The 16916-nt window shown below is 46.0% G+C and overlaps 2 protein-coding genes across 4 annotated transcripts in view; both read left to right on the top strand.

Moving 5' to 3' along the window:
- The window catches only part of LOC136610503 (leukotriene C4 synthase-like), a 76777-nt gene extending 69654 nt beyond the window's left edge, over positions 1–7123 (top strand). For all 3 annotated transcript variants that reach the window (XM_066589733.1, XM_066589732.1, XM_066589734.1), the window contains one exon: positions 6696–7123. In XM_066589733.1, coding sequence (XP_066445830.1) covers positions 6696–6807 — 112 coding nt within the window. In that variant the 3' untranslated portion in view covers positions 6808–7123. The remainder of the gene's footprint in view (positions 1–6695) is intronic.
- A 7268-nt stretch (positions 7124–14391) lies between these two features.
- On the top strand, positions 14392–16572 carry LOC136610501 (protein chibby homolog 1-like). The gene is made up of 3 exons (XM_066589731.1): positions 14392–14395; positions 14535–14601; positions 16046–16572. The coding sequence occupies exon 3, from the start codon at positions 16116–16118 to the stop codon at positions 16410–16412; it is 297 nt and encodes a 98-aa protein (XP_066445828.1). The 5' UTR covers positions 14392–14395; positions 14535–14601; positions 16046–16115; the 3' UTR covers positions 16413–16572.
- Positions 16573–16916: the final 344 nt, after the last annotated feature.

Below are 16916 nucleotides of genomic sequence, written 5' to 3'. Positions count from 1 at the left end.
GACAGTAAGGGGGTTAATATCTGCATCCTTGGTGGTTTAGAACAGTGAGCAGGTTAAACTCTGTATGCCTGCCAGTAGAGGTCACAGAAATGGTTAAAGGGGTTGTCCGGTTACAAATCAACTGTTTAAAATTAGAGCCCAATGGATTAAAGCAATAAACTATCCTTACGTGTCTTTAGACCCTGAGTACTACAGCTCCATGATTCTCCTGGACTCTGTTGACAGTGGAAGTCAGGTGACTGCTGCCTGCCAAGCACAGGAACTGGTTCGGGACTCCTGGCATTGTGGCGCCCAGGATGTAAATGGTGATGCCAGGAAAATAGGTCATGACACTGTGGCCTCTGATTAGCAGGGAGCAGTCACCTGACTTTCACTTTTAGTAGAGACCGGGAGAGATGCAAGACTGCAGCGCTGGATCACCAGGGTGTAAGTACAGTTTATCTTATTGTTTTAATCCATTGGACTCTAATTTTAAACAATTGATTGTAACTGGACAACCATTTTAATGCTTCATAACTGGTGTCCAAATTCATCTTCCTTTCCTGCATATACTAGGGACCAGTGCTCTTCTCCTCCTGCCCCCATCTTGCTTCACTACTACCATTCATTTGTATTGATTTTGTTGATGCTACCGGCTATACCTGAGACTCTGAGACAGGTGCTTGGTGCTGCTGTCCAGATTTTCCCAGGGTCAAAGTGGGACAAAGGGCTGTGGTCAGGGGCAGGGCTTATGACATCATCTAATTTTGCCTCCATCATTATAAAAAAGTACAGGGTTGTTTAAAAAAAGACAGGGAGCAAATTCCACAGCATTTCCGCATCCAAAAAACAGTCAAAATTCACACCATTGGTGCAAATGTTGACTGGAAATCAGCCACATCTGCAGCTGATTTCATACTACTACATTGACCCGATATTCCCTGCTTCGTTAGGTGATTATTTAGAGTGTCACTTTGTATTTGGAGCAGATATCTAATATAAAAAACCTACAGGTCTTTCTTTCTGTTTGTTTGTCTTTCTCTCTGTTTGTCTTTCTCTCTCTGTCTGTCTCTCTCTCGCTGTCTCTTTCATTGTCTGTCTCTTTCTCTGCCTGCTTCTGTCTATCTCTCTCTTTCTGTCTTGGCATTGCTCTGTCTCTGTCTGTCTCTCGCTCTGTCTCTCTTTCTGTCTCTATTGCTCTCTGTATGTCTTTCTATCGCTCTCTCTGTCTTTATATTGCTCCCTTGTTCTGTTTGTCTGTCGGTCTCGTTCTGTCTGCCTGTCGCTCGGATTCTGTCTCTCTACGCTCTCTCTCTGTGTTGATCTGTATCGCTATTGCTCTCTCTTTGTTTCTCTGTCTCTCTATCGTTCTCTTTTTTTGTCTGTCTCTCTATTGTTTTCTGTTTCTCTATCGCTCTTTCTCTATTGTTTTCTGTTTCTCTATCGCTCTTTCTCTCTGTCTGTTTCTCTATCGCTCTTTCTCTCTGTCTGTTTCTCTATCGCTCTTTCTCTCTGTCTGTTTCTCTATCGCTCTTTCTCTCTGTCTGTTTCTCTATCGCTCTTTCTCTCTGTCTGTTTCTCTATCGCTCTTTCTCTCTGTCTGTTTCTCTATCGCTCTTTCTCTCTATCGCTGTTTCTCTATCGCTCTTTCTCTCTATCGCTCTTTCTCTCTATCGCTCTTTCTCTATCGCTCTTTCTCTCTATCGCTGTTTCTCTCTATCGCTCTTTCTCTCTATCGCTCTTTCTCTCACTCTGTCTCTCTATCGCTCTTGGTTGGGCAGTGTATGGTGCAGCTTAGCAGTGTATGCTGTGTTGCTTAGCAATGCTTTACTCTCTCCAGCGCATGCCTGAAGCACAGCAGCGCCACCCATAGACTTAATATTGTAACTTTCAACCCGCCTGACAGGTCCCTGAATGTATTAAACTCACATTTGGTCATCTTACAGCAGCAGTGAGCATGTGTGTCATCTAATGACACCAACATCGTACACCAAAGTTACAGCAAAGGGGTCAAAGTGTGGTGCAAGAAAAAGCATGTCGGCTTATTTACATTAGATGCAGCGCTCCCCCTCACCTCCTCCAAAGGCTTGCTGCAGTCAGCGCTCCCCGGTTTACAACTCCCAGTGGCCTGTAGTGGCCTCACTTGACCAGCATCACCTGACCAGCGGTGCCGCACATGACCAGGCAGCGGGGAATCAGAAGCCAGGGAGCACTGACAGTGAGAAGCCTTCAGAGAAGGCTGATTGGGAGCAGCGCATAGTATGAAAACAGCTGCGGATACGGGGCTGATTTCCAGTCAAAATCCGCACCAATGGTGTGGCTTGAAATATAATCCCTCCCCCGAAAATAAGACCTAGATAACCTGCATAAAAAAGTTTAAAAAAAAATCTCACCTGGTCCGTGGCATCCCGATGCCTCATGATGGTCTCCAGCGGCGCTGCGGCAAACTGTACTGTCTTACGCTCTGACATCTCAGCTTCTTCCTGGTGACGGGGCTTTGAATACCACGCCTCCAGCAAAGCAAGCGCTGTGATTGGATCGGGCGCCAGCCAATCACAGCCATTCAGTGATGTTATTCACTGACTGGCTGTGATTGGGGGATGTCTGGTTACCTTAGTTATAGGTGGTTAGACAGGCAAGGACTTGTTACCTAATCTTTGTAGTTAAGACTGTAGATAGGTCGTGCTACATTCGCTCTACTGCTAGACAATGCTAGTGATTGCACTGCAGGAAGTTACTACAAGGATGAATGGGAGAGATGTGCTGATGAGATCTGGGAGCACATTGATAAATGGTGACAAGCTACTGAAGGTCATTAGCTCCCTTCATGTTATGGGAGGCTAGTTGATAAATAGACCGCTGACTTTTGGCTATAGGTAGTGATTTATGTAGTAGGTGACAATTAAAGGGGTTCTGACATCAAAAAAAAAAATTTGTACTCACCTTGCCTGGCCTGGCCCGATCGCCAGGCATGTCCCCTCCAGCCGGCATCTTCTTCTGTGCCTTTAAAGCAGAGCAGGAGCGGTCAAAAAGACCGCTTCCTGCTCTGGTCCGTCCGTCAGGCACTTCCGAGGTGAACGGACGGACCGCACAGTGCTTGCTGTGGGCGGCCCGTCCGTCCTGCTGAACTCCGGAGTGCTGCGCATGCGCAGTGGAGACGCAGCCCGTCCTGACTCCTGTCAGAGGGCACCTCTCCACTGTGCATGCGCGCGATCCCGGAGTGGCGCGGCTCGTGCAGACAGAAGAGGAGGAACAGAGCCTGCTGGGAGATGACCCCCCCCCCCCCCGATGTCAACAACAACAGAAGAAGAGGTAAATGTTATCTTTTTATGCTTTTGCAGCCATTAAACCATGGGTTCCCTGCGTCCATTAGGCAGACCAGGGAACAATGGCTGCTAAAGCATAAAAACATTATTTGTGTCAGAACCCCTTTAACAGAAGGGCTTTACTTTCCTCCACAACTAGAGGGAGGGGGGCATAATGAATTGGTTTACTGCACTGCCAGACAGTGATCTAGGCCGTCTGCAATCAAATGGGGTAGGTGATAAAGCGTTACACTGAATAGTGATCTCCCCAGACTTGAGGGATCGATTGATCCACTATATACCCTAAGAATTCTGTTATATGTGAATGGTCTTTAGAACTGCAGGGAAAATGCAATCTCTTTGAAACATTCAGAAACAAATACACACCTACCTCCTGTAAAGATTGTATAATAAAGTGTTCTGTATACACCAACTACCCAACCCTCTTTTTTTATGAACCTAGACCCCTGATGATACTTGGTTGAAATGCGTTAACGTGCCCAAAGTCAATATAGAGTACTTTCACTTGCCTCAGATTTTTGCTGATGCGATATGGGTTGGAAATATCCAAAGGATAACACAAGGAATTATAGTATGTCCGGTATTCTTGTATCTTGTCACCACTGGAGATGTGAGGTGACGCCCCCTGTTCCTGATAGGCTGTCATTTCTCTGTCTCACAGCAGGTCCTGACACTCAGCACAGCTCAGCGGTATCCTCATATGAATATACCGCGTGTGTGCTGCTGGAACCGCTGTGACTGTAGGTGGCAACGCCACCTTCCGCCCAGCAGCGCTGCACTGCCTGTGGCCTGCCCTTACCGGGGCCGCTGTCACTCTCGCAGCCTGCACTGTCCTCGGCAGCGGCCTCCCCCCAGCAGCACTGCTGGGTCTGTGGGTTCCCCTTACCGTGGCCACTGTCACTGTCCCCGGTGGCACTCTCCACGGCGTTTGCTGCAGCTGTGCACTCAGTGTGCCCTCCCCTTTCCGGAGCCGCTATCCCTATTCCCGGCAGAACTGTTACCGGGCGGCAGCAGTGTGAAGATCTGCGGGTCGGCTCCCTTGTAGCGGCCGGCAAGGAGGCAGCAGAGGGGCGTTGGTCCGCACATCTAAGGGCTTACGAGTGCCGGTGGGGCGGGCTCATCTCTGTTTATGGCCAGCACTGTAAGCCTCTCCACATCTCTTTTAAAGTATTTAAATAAAGTCATATTTTGTTTTTATATATTTCCCCACTTTCTCAGTGAATCACGAAAACCTTTACTCAGTGATTTCTATGGATTTGGTTGCATGATAAAAGTGGAATGCAGAGAATAAATACTGACAAAGAGCTTTGTGCTGCTCCTAGGAAAATAAATGTTTGAACAATCATTATAAAGACGTCAAATAGACTCCTGGTATTATTGTATCTTGACGCCACTGGAAGCTAGGGGGTTGACAGGAGAAACGCCTCTCTCACTCCCCTAGCTTCCGATAGGGTCAAGGCTGCAAGGTCGTAGCAGCAGACCTTAGGTTAATGGTTACTTCTCTTCTTAGCCTTACATTATAAGCTGTAAATGCTGCCATGTTACCGCTGAGTAATCGTAAGCCTAAGGTAGCAGGGCAGCCAGTAATCAAAGAATACGCTGCAGTGATCACTGTGAGCGGACCGTCCGTCCCTGGCCCCCGGCCGGCAGCCGCCGCAGCCCCTGTGATCCCTGACGAGCGCTCCCCCGCTCACCACAATGTTGCCACTGGCCGCGCATATGATCCGCCACCGGGACAGCTGGCCGCCGCCTCACAGTGGCGTCCTGGCACCAACCGTAGCCTTTCTGCTCCCTGACGGGCGCTCCCCCTCTCAGCACTCCCAATCTTGCCGCTGGCCGCGCATGTGCTCCAGCACCGGGACAGGCGGCCGGCCGTAGCCTCCTCTCTGCTATGTCCTGCCTGTCAGCTACGTTCCGCCCGCCGCCTCTGTGATGATGGGCGCTCACCGCTCCTAATGCTGCGGCACTCCGCGCTTGTCATCCGGAGCTGGGATTCCTTCCAGGAGCTACAGGCCAACAAGATGCGCAACCAATCACATTCAGGGGGCATCACCCCCCCCCCCTGTCAATCTTGGCTCCACCTGGTGGTCTCAAGATACAATAATACCCAGACTCACTACGTGTATTCCTTGCCATTGTCTAACCTTGAAAATGTTGCGATAGGTTATTTCTGAGTTGGGGAACCACATAGAACTCTTTTAAATCTATAAAACTGTACACTGCGGCTTTCCGAAGAAGCTCAGTTGCAAAACTCGAGTTTTGTGGTACACAAATTTGGTACCGGCATGTGAACTATTGTTTTTTTTTTTTAATGCTGCTGTATTTTACGGCACACATAAATAACAGCATCATGGAAGATGTTGAGTGTAGAGCAGGACTGAGCAGTGTAGATGTGATTCCAGTAGTTGTAAATCGCTTACCTTTAGCAGCAGCTACATCTGTATGAGTTTTTGTCCTTCAGCTGCCTCCTCTATTTACTCTGTGTGGGCCTTATTCACTTCTGCCTAGTACTCTGTTCTATACATTGCTCTTTCCTTCTGCATTAAACATTTGCTCTATCCTCTATCTAGGGACAGTCTAGGCACCGTAGGTTCCTGATATGAGGCCAGCATTATCGAAGTCTTCTGGGCAGGGTCTTCCACACCAAAGTTGGTTAGGGATAGCGTTGTCATCCCTTTATTTCTGTACCATTACTATCCCTATTTTGTGTTCCTTACATTTTGGTGATATAACACATGTCCATATTGGTCCATTGTGAACATTGGATACATCTTGGTCTGACTTGTTGCAGACGTCTGTGTAGGGCACCGCATGAATATAGCAGCAATGATATGCAAACCTACATAAGTACAAATGGATGACCCCAACTAATACTATGTTCCCTCCAACTGGACTCCAGGAATATAAAAGCCCGAGAGAAGAGGCCGCATACAGATTCTACTATCCTCCCTCTTTCAAAGTCATTGGGATCACTGAGTCTGAGAAGAGATATAACAATCTTCTTCATGTAACCATCAAAAGTATTCAGTAGGGTACAAGGTGGGGGTTGATGGGGATTTCGGAGACCCTGACCATTTGCCCACATGGGGCGCAGTGGTTTGTATGCACACTCTTTTGCATATGTAAATGATCTTCCTTTTAATATAAATAATATAATTCCCATTGTTCATTCTTAATATATAGCATCTTGGCGTTACTTCCAGATGTCATTGTGTGAGCACATGTGTATATATATATTGGCAGCTCTTGTTGGCTTCCTCTCTCTCTTGCTTTACAATAAGTACATGTACATTCATTTATTTTCCCATGGAGTGTGTTTTTTGGCTCCACATATTACTTATTCTGTTTTTAAGAATGATTTTCCTTTTATTGTTGTTTTATCCTGTTTAGGTTGGCTCCTATGTATCTAAATGCTGGAGTTCTCTGGTTCATGATCGCTCTGTCTGCATTCGGCATTCTTCAAGTTCTATTCGCCCATTACCTGGAAGTGAATATTCTGTGAAACTCGACAGAAGAAGCAAATAGAAATAAATGTGAAAAAGGGATAGCTGCTATGGACGCTGCAAGAGAGAAGATCCAGTATTGAATACGCTTTCCTTTTCAGGCAGTGGTTGCCAACCATTGGCTGTGGAGTCAGTAAGCCAATCTTCCGACTGCAGCTCTGACTCCTTCATAAATGGATTATGTATACAAATAATTAATCACAAATTTAATGTAGTAAAATTGTAACATGAAACTTGACAGTATGTATTAATTTAGATTATTGCATATTTTCATGTAGGAGTCAATACATATTGAACCCCTTTACGTTGACTAGAGACACAGTTAGCTTCCTTGCAGACCACTGTTGTTCAACTCCCCAACTTCCTGCTAAACTGCAGCAATTCTTTTCACTTCTTGGCAAATATTTGTTGGATAACGGACTCTTTAACCCTTTCCAATCCAATTTGTATTCTGGTTTTCATAGGGGGCTTACTCTATTATTTGTTATACAATGGCGCTATAAGCTGGCTAAAGCCAGTACTGCATGAGGTGACACACTGGATAGGCTCCGACAGCAGAGAGGCTGGCAATATACAGTAAGAGAACCCCGACGGACGTCTTCCAACATTGAAGCTGTACAGCCTTAAATCATAATGTCTTTAGACGTCAGACAGTGGATTGGAAAGGGTTAACACACTTAGGCTTTATTTACACAAGCGTAAATCGACCACATTTTCATGGCCGGCCGATATACGCGACCATTTGAGGCATTGGTTTCCAATGAATTCGTTCACACCAGCGGATTTATGGCACGTAAAAACGGCGCGCTGTAAAAAATAGAACATACACGACCAAAATGTGCGCCGGCTATTACACGGTGGGTAAAAAAATTAATTATGGTTCTATCTTTTGACCGATATATGGCAGCGGCTCCCATAGACTCTCATGAGAGCTGGAAGAAAAGGTAGGGGGAGGTAGTTTAGCAGTGTCCAACTCTGCGGAAAGCTTACAGGTGCTTCTATTTAAGCATTTGACGTCATTCCGAGGATTTATGCCGAGCGAGGGATTTCTGGGCTGCAATGTATTATTTCGCTAATACGTCTATGGGAGCTGGAAAAAAAGGGAGGGGAAGGCAGTTTAGCTGCGTCCAATGCTGCAAAAAGCATATAGGTTCCTCTATTAAGGCATTTGAAGTCATTCCAAAGATTTATGCTGAGTGAATGGACAATAAAACGCTAACTAAACTCGGGACTTGATCACGGAAAATCGTCCATTTATGCAAATTTACATACGCTCGTGTGAAAGAGCCCATACCTGCAAATTATTACTGGATAGTCAGCCAAGAATATTGAACTCACGTGCTCACACTTCTTAATTGAGAGGTAGACGTGGCGGAGGAGGAAGAGGGGGAGGGTTTGGAGGAGGTGGCATAAAACGCAGCAGATACCAGCATCGAGGTAGGACCCGCTATTCTGGGTGTGGGTAGGACGTGAGTGGTGCCAGGCTCTGACTCGGTCCCAGCCTCCACCAAGTTCACTCAATGTGCCGTCAGGGAGATATAGTGGCCCTGCCCGTCAGTACTTGTCCACGTGTCCATGGTTAAGTGGACCTTCCCAGTAACCGCGTTGGTGAAGGCACGATTTATGTTGCGGGAGACGTGCTGGTGTAGGGCGGTGACAGCACCCCAGGAAAAATAGTGGCGACTGTGGACCGAGTAGTGCGGGACCGCCGCCACCATCATGTTTTTGAATGCCTCCTTTTCCACAAGCCTGTACGGCAGCATCTCCAGGCTGATTAATTTGGCAATGTGCACGTTTAAAGCTTGTGCATGTGGGTGGGTGGTGGCATATTTGCGCTTTCGCTCCAACGCTTGTGTTAGCGACAGCTGAACGCTGCACTGAGAGACATTGCTGGATGGAGTGGAGGATGGTGGAGGTGAGGGTGTGGGTGCAGGCCGGGAGGCGCTCGTGCCTGCATCCTGGGAGGGGGATTGGATCTGTGTGCCAGGTTGTGGCACAGGGGAAGAGGCAGTGGTGTGACCCAGAGGCTGTCAATGTCCTTCATCCTGCCTTGTGGGGTGCTTGGCCATCATATGCCTGAGCATGCTGGTGGTGGTCAGGCTGGTAATGGTGGCTCCCCGGCTGATCTTGGTTGCACATCACTGTTCATCGGTTGTCCGCGCTCTCACTAAAAAACATCCACACCTTTGAACACCTAGCCCTCTGCACGGAGGCTTGCCGCGAGGGGGTGCTTTGGGAAACAGTTGGGGGATTCTTCTCTCTGGCCCTGCCTCTACCCCTGGCCACTCCACTGCCTCTTCCAACCTGTTCTGCTGCTGCACTTGCCTCCCCCTCTGAAGCCCTGTCCTCAGTAGGCTTAGCAAACCAGGTGGGGTCAGTCACCTCATTGTCCAGCAGCTCTTCCTCTGAATCCTCTGTGCGCTCCTCCCTCGGACTTACTGCCCTTACTACTACCTCACTGACAGACAACTGTGTCTCATCATCCTCATCCACAAAAAGCTCTTGAGACAGTTGCTTGAAGTCCCCAGCGTCATCACACGGACTCTGGGAACTTTCCAAAGGTTGGGCTCGGTTGCGACAAACTCCTCAGGTGAGAGAGGGACCGTTTTTTCCCCACTCATGGCAGGGACCCGAGAACAGTTCCTGGGAGTCTGCCTGCTCAGAATATGTCATTTTCTTGGAGTGAGGAGACTGCGAGGAAGGAAGAGCAGCCAGAGGATTCAGAGTTGCAGTCCCTAGGCCTGGAGTTGTGGACTGCGTAGAAGACTGGGTGGTCGATACATTGCTGGATGCGTTTTCTGCCATCCATGACAGGAACTGCTCACATTGCTCTGTTTGTAATATAGGTCTACCATGCGGACCCGCAAATTGTGATATGAAGCTGGAAGACCAGAAACTTGCCTCTCTCCTAATCCCGCAGCAGCCGGCTGTGATTCACCATGCCCAGGAACTCGGCCTGTGCCCACACCCTCACTTGGTCGTCCGCGTCCACGTCCTCAACCCTTACCCCTACTCGTCATCATGGCGAATTAAGAATAGAGCAGGGCCCAAATAAATTACCCCACTGGACAACGCTGACAACTGTGGCTAATTCACCGCGCACAGAGACTTGTAGATAGCGGAGGCTCTATGCTGTGACTGGAAAAAATTAACCCGCTGTCTTGCGCTGATACCTAGGGGTAATTTACCGCTCACAGAAACTTTTAGATAGGCTGTATGGAGTGGGAGAAGACTCTAAAGCCAGTGGATAGTGCTGGTAACTGCTGCTATCTCAACCCCACCAAGGAAAGGGTATTGTGAGACGCTCTGCACAGCGGCAGAGCTGAAATAATTTGCAGTGGCCTAGAAAATTTTAGAGTACTGTTTCTCGGTGAGACCTCTGTCTAATGCACTGCAGGCTGAGAACAGGCCTGAATGCGTAATACAAAAGTTGGTGCACTACTGCTCCCAGCCAGCCACAACTATAATGCACATGGTGAGATGAAGCCCTAAGAAGGACCGTTGGGGTTCTTGCACAGAGGATCAGGAGGACTGTAAAACTTTCCCTATAAAGACAGCTCTGTCCCTAAACTCTGTGTAATGCACTGCAGACTGAGAACTCTATAGCTGAAATGGCCTGCACAGCCCGAGATGCTTAAAAAAAATAAATTGGTGTACTACTGCTCCCAGCCAGCCACAACTATAATGCACATGGTGAGATGTAGCCCTAATAAGGACCATTGGGGTTCTTGCACAGAGGATCGGGAGGAGTGTAAAAATTTCCCTATATAGGCCGCTCTGTCCCTAAACTCTACGTAATGCACTGCAGACTGAGAACGCTATAGCTGAAATGGCCTGCACAGCCCGAGCTGCTTAAAAAAAAAAAAATGGTGCACTGTTAGGGTTCTTGAAGACAGGATCCTACGCTAACACTATCCCTGTAAAAGCAGCGGCACTTTCCCTAACCTCTGCCAGCATGCGTCTGAGGCGACCCGCGGGCGGGACCAGTTTAGGTACTCGGCGGTCACCTGATCGGCCCTGCCACTTACTGCTGTTGGCGGGCAGAGGGCTGGCACGTCACAGCAGGAAGTGGTAATGTCTTCCCCGCATGTTTATTGGCTTTGTAAATGGCGCTAAACATGCGGGGAAGGAAATGCAATTGACTCGAGTACCGCGTGGTGCTCGTCTCAAGTAACGAGCATCTCGAGTACCCTAATAATCGAACGAGTGTGCTCGCTCATCTCTAATATGCAGGTTCCACATAATACAGGGTGAGCACAAAAACATACCTTAACTTCCAACAGATACAAATTGAAATCAAGGACTGTTTTGTGTTCACCCTGTGTTATGAAGGACTGCCCACTACAGCAAGTCCCTCATATTCATAGTGGCTTATCCTTGATATTAAAATAATGACAGAAAACTGCAAATTCTTTACAATATTCTCCACTTCCAGCCCTGAAAAGTGAGATACTGAATCTCTTGGGGCCTATTCTAATGGGTATGTTTTGGGTTCATGTGCTATTCTGCCTTGGCTTTCAATTCTCAGTCATTGTTACAAGGCTTGTATAAAGAGTCTAACATTGACTTGCAGGAATGCTGCTTTCCGATAGGTGGCGCTGCAGAGGTATTGTTCCATCTCCCTTATTTGCATAAAACCCAGAGGAGCATGAATGGCCTTATTAATCTCCTCACTCACCTTCTAGGTGATCTCCCTAAGGAGAAAAAATAGCGTTCCTGACCCCTGTCCACGGACAGCACATACGGCCATAATAGCCAATTAGACTATTCACACAACTGAAGGTCCATGTGAAAACAATTGCTGCATCTCTTATTCTCATCCATTTTCACATATGAGATTAGGGCATGCAGTGAATAGGGGTTTGTGAAAAATCAGATGGCATCCATGGGCTGTCAATGATTTTTGTGTCCAAAGTTCTTGGACAGCACTCGGCCACGTGAAGAAAAGCCTAAATTAAAGGGGTTGTCCCGCGCCGAAACGGGTTTTTTTTTTTTTCAACCCCCCCCCCCCCCCCGTTCGGCGCGAGACAACCCCGATGCAGGGACCTTACGCTTACCGGAGCGCTTACCTTAATCCCCGCGCTCCGGTGACTTCTATACTTACCGGTGAAGATGGCCGCCGGCATCCTCTTCCTCCGTGGACCGCAGCTCTTCTGTGCGGTCCATTGCCGATTCCAGCCTCCTGATTGGCTGGAATCGTCACGTGATGGGGCGGAGCTACACGGAGCTACACGGAGCCCCATAGAGAACAGGAGAAGACCTGGACTGCGCAAGCGCGGTTAATTTGGCCATCGGAGGGCGAAAATTAGTCGGCTCCATGGGAACGAGGACGCTAGCAACGGAGCAGGTAAGTATAAAACTTTTTATAACTTCTGTATGGCTCTTAATTAATGCACAATGTACATTACAAAGTGCATTATTATGGCCATACAGAAGTGTATAGACCCACTTGCTGCCGCGGGACAACCCCTTTAAGGGACTTCAATGGGAAACACTAGGCTTCAGCAAACATGTTGCTACAAACAACTGTATAGGATATAAGAACTTGTATTTGCCAAGTCTACATGTATTTTACTGTATATTATTTAGCAGTGAGTTATTTGGCAGCTACATGTCCTGTAATCATGGCGGCTATCGGCAGCAGTGGATGGACGTAATAGCAAAAGGAGCAATATCAGCAATTAGTTTTTGGCACTGCTTGTTGGAATGGACTAATTGGGAAGTGCTGGTCATTCAGGATTTCCAGTCTATTCAAAACAGGACACATGAATGAAAACAGATTATAGAAGCACATATCACCAGCAATTTCTGGGGACCAGCTATATAAAAAGAAACCAGTATGTTGTAGTAGATTAGATGGAAATGGATTAACTAATCCTAATATTCAAAAATGTAAATAAATGTAAAGCACTGCTGTCATGAGAATTCATAAGGCCTCAATAAGTGGGTGACTTTCAATGGTGGATTAGCCATTGAACCCACTGTTAAAATTCCCGGCAAGCCAGTCAGGGCGTGTGGCCAGTGTGGGGGCCAGATATTTTTTTTATTTAATTGGGGAACAGCACAAACATATATACTCACCCGTTTTGCTCCTCCTGCTTCCAGCCTATGCAGTTGGTACTGAGTTGATCCCCCGAAGACTTCCTGCTAAAGGGATCATGTGATCACTATGGCCACTGAGGCTGTGTACTACCAGGAAGTCCTTGGGTAAGCAGTGCGGCACCAACTACAGTGGCTGGGTGCACAGGTGACTATGTGGTTTTTTTTTGGGGGGGGGGGGTTAAAAGGAGGCCATGATGGGCATAAAAGTAGGATATGAAGCTATGAGGGGCATTTTTTAACCTAATGGAGGGGCACTATGGATGGTGAGATTATGTAGAGCTTTGGAAAATGAGGCAAGGTAGCTGAGAAATGGATAAGCCAAATATGTCTGTGTGTCAAATTCTGCAGAGACAAGTAGCGACCTGGAAGACGATGTCTTGGCATCTGTGAAAGATGGAGAAGAGAAGGAAAAATGAATCCCATCACCTGGGATCGCGGGATAACGGTACAGTAATCACTTATTCAGTCTGCAGAGCTGTTCTCTATTGCTGTATGTGCTGCTATATAGGCAATGTATGGGGGTAAAATTGGTCTTTGTACAGTATTTTCAGCAACACTATGCTGCTTTTGTGTGGTCACAGTCTGGGGGTATTTGGCCCTCATATAGTGTTATTATTGGTAGCATTGATCTTTGTAGTGGTCTTTATTCAGTAACCAGGACCACATTAAGGCTTCCCACAGTATGGAGCAGTCAATAATGCTGCCCCCTACCATGATAACTGCTGCTAAAGTAGAAACCTTTAGGTAAATTTTAGGCTGCACTCCTTTTATGCTAAGCCACACCGTATGTATCCCCTCACAGTAATTGTGCTCGCTAGTGCCCCCTAAATAATAGTCAGTTGCCAGCTTGAGGGCTCCTTCACACGAGTGTATGCATTTTTAAATTCACTTGTCCACACCATTAAATCACATACTAGTGCACGATTTTCCGCCATCAAGTACCGAGTTAATTAACGTTTTTTCATTCATTTACACAGCTGGGTGCGACATATTAGCGAAAAAATACGTTGCAGCCAGGAAATCCCTCGCTTGGCATAAATCCAGTTCTCATAGGAGTCTTTGGAAGCCGCCATATATCGGTTGAAAGATAGAACCAGAACTATCTTTTTGCCCGCCGTATAGCAGCAGGCATGGATTTCAGTCACATATGCTCAATTTTTTACGGTGCAACGTTTTTACGCGCCATATATTCACCCATGTGAATGAATGCATTGCAAACCAATGCCTCAGATGGTCGTGTATATCGGCCGGCCGTGAAAGCGCGTCTACATAACCGCATAAAAGCGCTCACGTGAATAAAGCCTGACATAGTGACATTGATTACAGTGTAGTTACCTTCAGTAACCAAAGGTGGTGTCATTTCTGATTGTTGTTGTTTTGCCTCCCTTTGAAATCTTTCGATCCTTGCTTTTCCATCACCTTCCTTATGTTTCCCACACCTCTACACAATCCATAGTGCCCCAGATAGTAATAAGGCCAAACACAGTAAGTGCTGCTTTTAGTGCCCCCTTTTCTTCCCCTTATCAGTACCAATGTTGCCTCTTCTGCCCCATAATTAAAAATACTTAAAACAATTGAATTTATATTGCAGCATTCTGAGATGATAGCATCTTTATTTTTCCAGAAGCAGAGCTATGTGAGGTCTGTTTTTTTATCGGAAGAGCTGTAGTTTTTATTGCTACCAGATTGAGGTACGTATGACTTTTGAATTGCTTTTTATTGAGTTTTTTTTGGAGCACAAACAAAAGAAAATAGCATTTCTGAAGTTAGATTTCACCCTGTGCGATAAATAACTAAATATTTTCATTATGTGCGTGGTAAAAACTATTATGTGTTGCTTTTTAATAATTTTCTTTGGTATCTCATCCACTTAAAAAGAGTTTTGTGGGAAAAATATTTTTTTTAAACTGATTTTTCCTGTAAATGAAACTTTATTGAACTTGTTGCCACAATTTTTTTAGCCCCTGAAGGGGACTTAAAGATGCGATGGTTCAATCGCTAGGATAGTACGCTGCAGTACTCATGTGGTGCATTCTATTAAGCCTAGGGCAACAGCCTATTAGACTCTGCCAGAGGCCGGGACCTAAAAGACTGAGTTACGTGGCTGACATGGAGGCCTTTGTCAAACTCTCAGCTACCATGGGAACCCATTAGTACCCTACAATCATACTGCACAGTGCCGATGGGTAACAGAAGGAGTATCTCCCTTGCCCTATCATCTGGTTACATGCTGCAGTTGCTATTGAATGTGGCATATAAGGGGTTAAATTGTCAGGATCTGAGATTTCTTCACATCTGGCGGTTACAGCAGGATCCTAGTTGTCAGGAGTCAGCTAAGCCCTCGCTTAAAAATATGTATGTGCAAATTAAAAGCCCATTAGTGAGGTCAGTAGAAAGACGTCTTGGCCATCACTAAGGGGTCTTTAAAGACAGCCATGCACTCACAAGATTTCAGTAGACTTAAGGTGCCCTTGTACCTTCAAATGCTGTCAGCCGTAAGCTTATTCGGATGACAGCTATTTATCGTTACTCCCCAAAGCCCATGAATGCTCAGTCTGGTTGAGCGTTTATCTGTTTTCCATGACGGCAATGGAGAAAGCCGCTACCTGACAATTCTAGTGGCGGCTTATCTCCAGGGGAACAAAAGGATCGGGCATTGAAATTCAACGTTCCTGATCCTTCTTTTTCCTAACATCATCTGTCATGGGAAAGTTGAATGGCCCACATAAGCATATAGCAGTCAGCCCATTGTGCTGAAATTGGTGGATTCAGACAACTGTAGTTTAATGTGTATGGGCTGATGGACTGCTTAGATGACTCCTGCTGAGCCATAGTGAAGAAACTGTAACTAACTAGTAAAAGATTTTACCAGCTTACCGTCTGTATGGCTTCGATGGAGTCTGGTGCATGGACCTTACGTACATGATCCAGCTCCACGGACTGAAATGTAGGTGTACATTACAGTAACTAATTGTAAATTATTACTATAGTAACAGGGTTAATAAAGTGAAACCAAGAGTCTGTTTTATCAGTTAAACTGCAACTGCTGTTGAGGTCTAAGCCTTTATATACCAACATGGCTAGATACTGGTTCCTGGGTCCTTTATTAAGCTGTCTACCATCTTACAAGTTTAGACCTAAGAAGAGTCCTCGGAGAAAAGCTGCCTCAATAACCTCCTCCTATCAACTTCCCAGTCTTTCCAGGATGGGTGAACTTGATCCACCAAGAGTACAGCTAGATAATCAAACCTATGTATTTCTCAATGGTCACTGGATCAGCGAATTAGATTCCTCTGACATACCTCAAACCCAAGCCTCCTTGATGTTTCTAGAAAAGAGGAATAAGATCTTGGAAGAAGAAAACAATTACTTGAAAATTCAAACTGAAGTTCTCAAGGATTACCTGATTGAAGTCATTGCCAAAGTTGATGCTAGTCTGTTGGACATGAGCCTTCCAGTCATCGAGAAGACATCATTCGAAGACCATAATCTAGCCGATTAGAAGGTTTAGAGCCATCTGTGATTGAGACAAGTTACAGCTACTGTGCCTTAAAAATAAATCCAGGCTGAGCAGTTTATGAGAGCCTTGATACTTTGAACTCCAGTTGGTACATGCAATAATCATACATGTATACTGTGTGCAGGATAACGAACTAAGCCAAAGTATAGTTATTGAGTAAGGGTATGCATTCACAGTGAAATATAGTACCAAATGATGATGCAAGTTACATTTTTCACATAGTCTTTGTTACAAACAATAGATTGTTCATTGTTGTATAAGGTACATTGGTGAAAGCGCAAAAAATATTTTAAAAAAGGTTCATTTAATGTCAAATATACAGGGTGGGTTACGGGTAAGAAGCCTGGCACTCTTATGAAAGCTGTCTACAAGAAATTCTGTCTTTGGTGCCCATAGCAACCAATCACAGCCCAGCTTTCATTTAATATACTGCTAAAGTGATTTTTTGCTGTGGGCACTGTATATCTAGTTTAAAAAAAAAAAAGT

This window comes from Eleutherodactylus coqui, chromosome 2, assembly GCF_035609145.1.
Source record: "Eleutherodactylus coqui strain aEleCoq1 chromosome 2, aEleCoq1.hap1, whole genome shotgun sequence".
NCBI classification, from domain to species: domain Eukaryota; kingdom Metazoa; phylum Chordata; class Amphibia; order Anura; family Eleutherodactylidae; genus Eleutherodactylus; species Eleutherodactylus coqui.
This window is presented reverse-complemented; position numbering and strand designations above follow the sequence as displayed.

What these genes read in the sequence shown, in the direction of transcription:
- LOC136610501 (XM_066589731.1), top strand. Translation starts at nt 16,116, where the DNA reads ATGGGTGAACTTGATCCACCAAGAGTACAGCTAGATAATCAAACCTAT.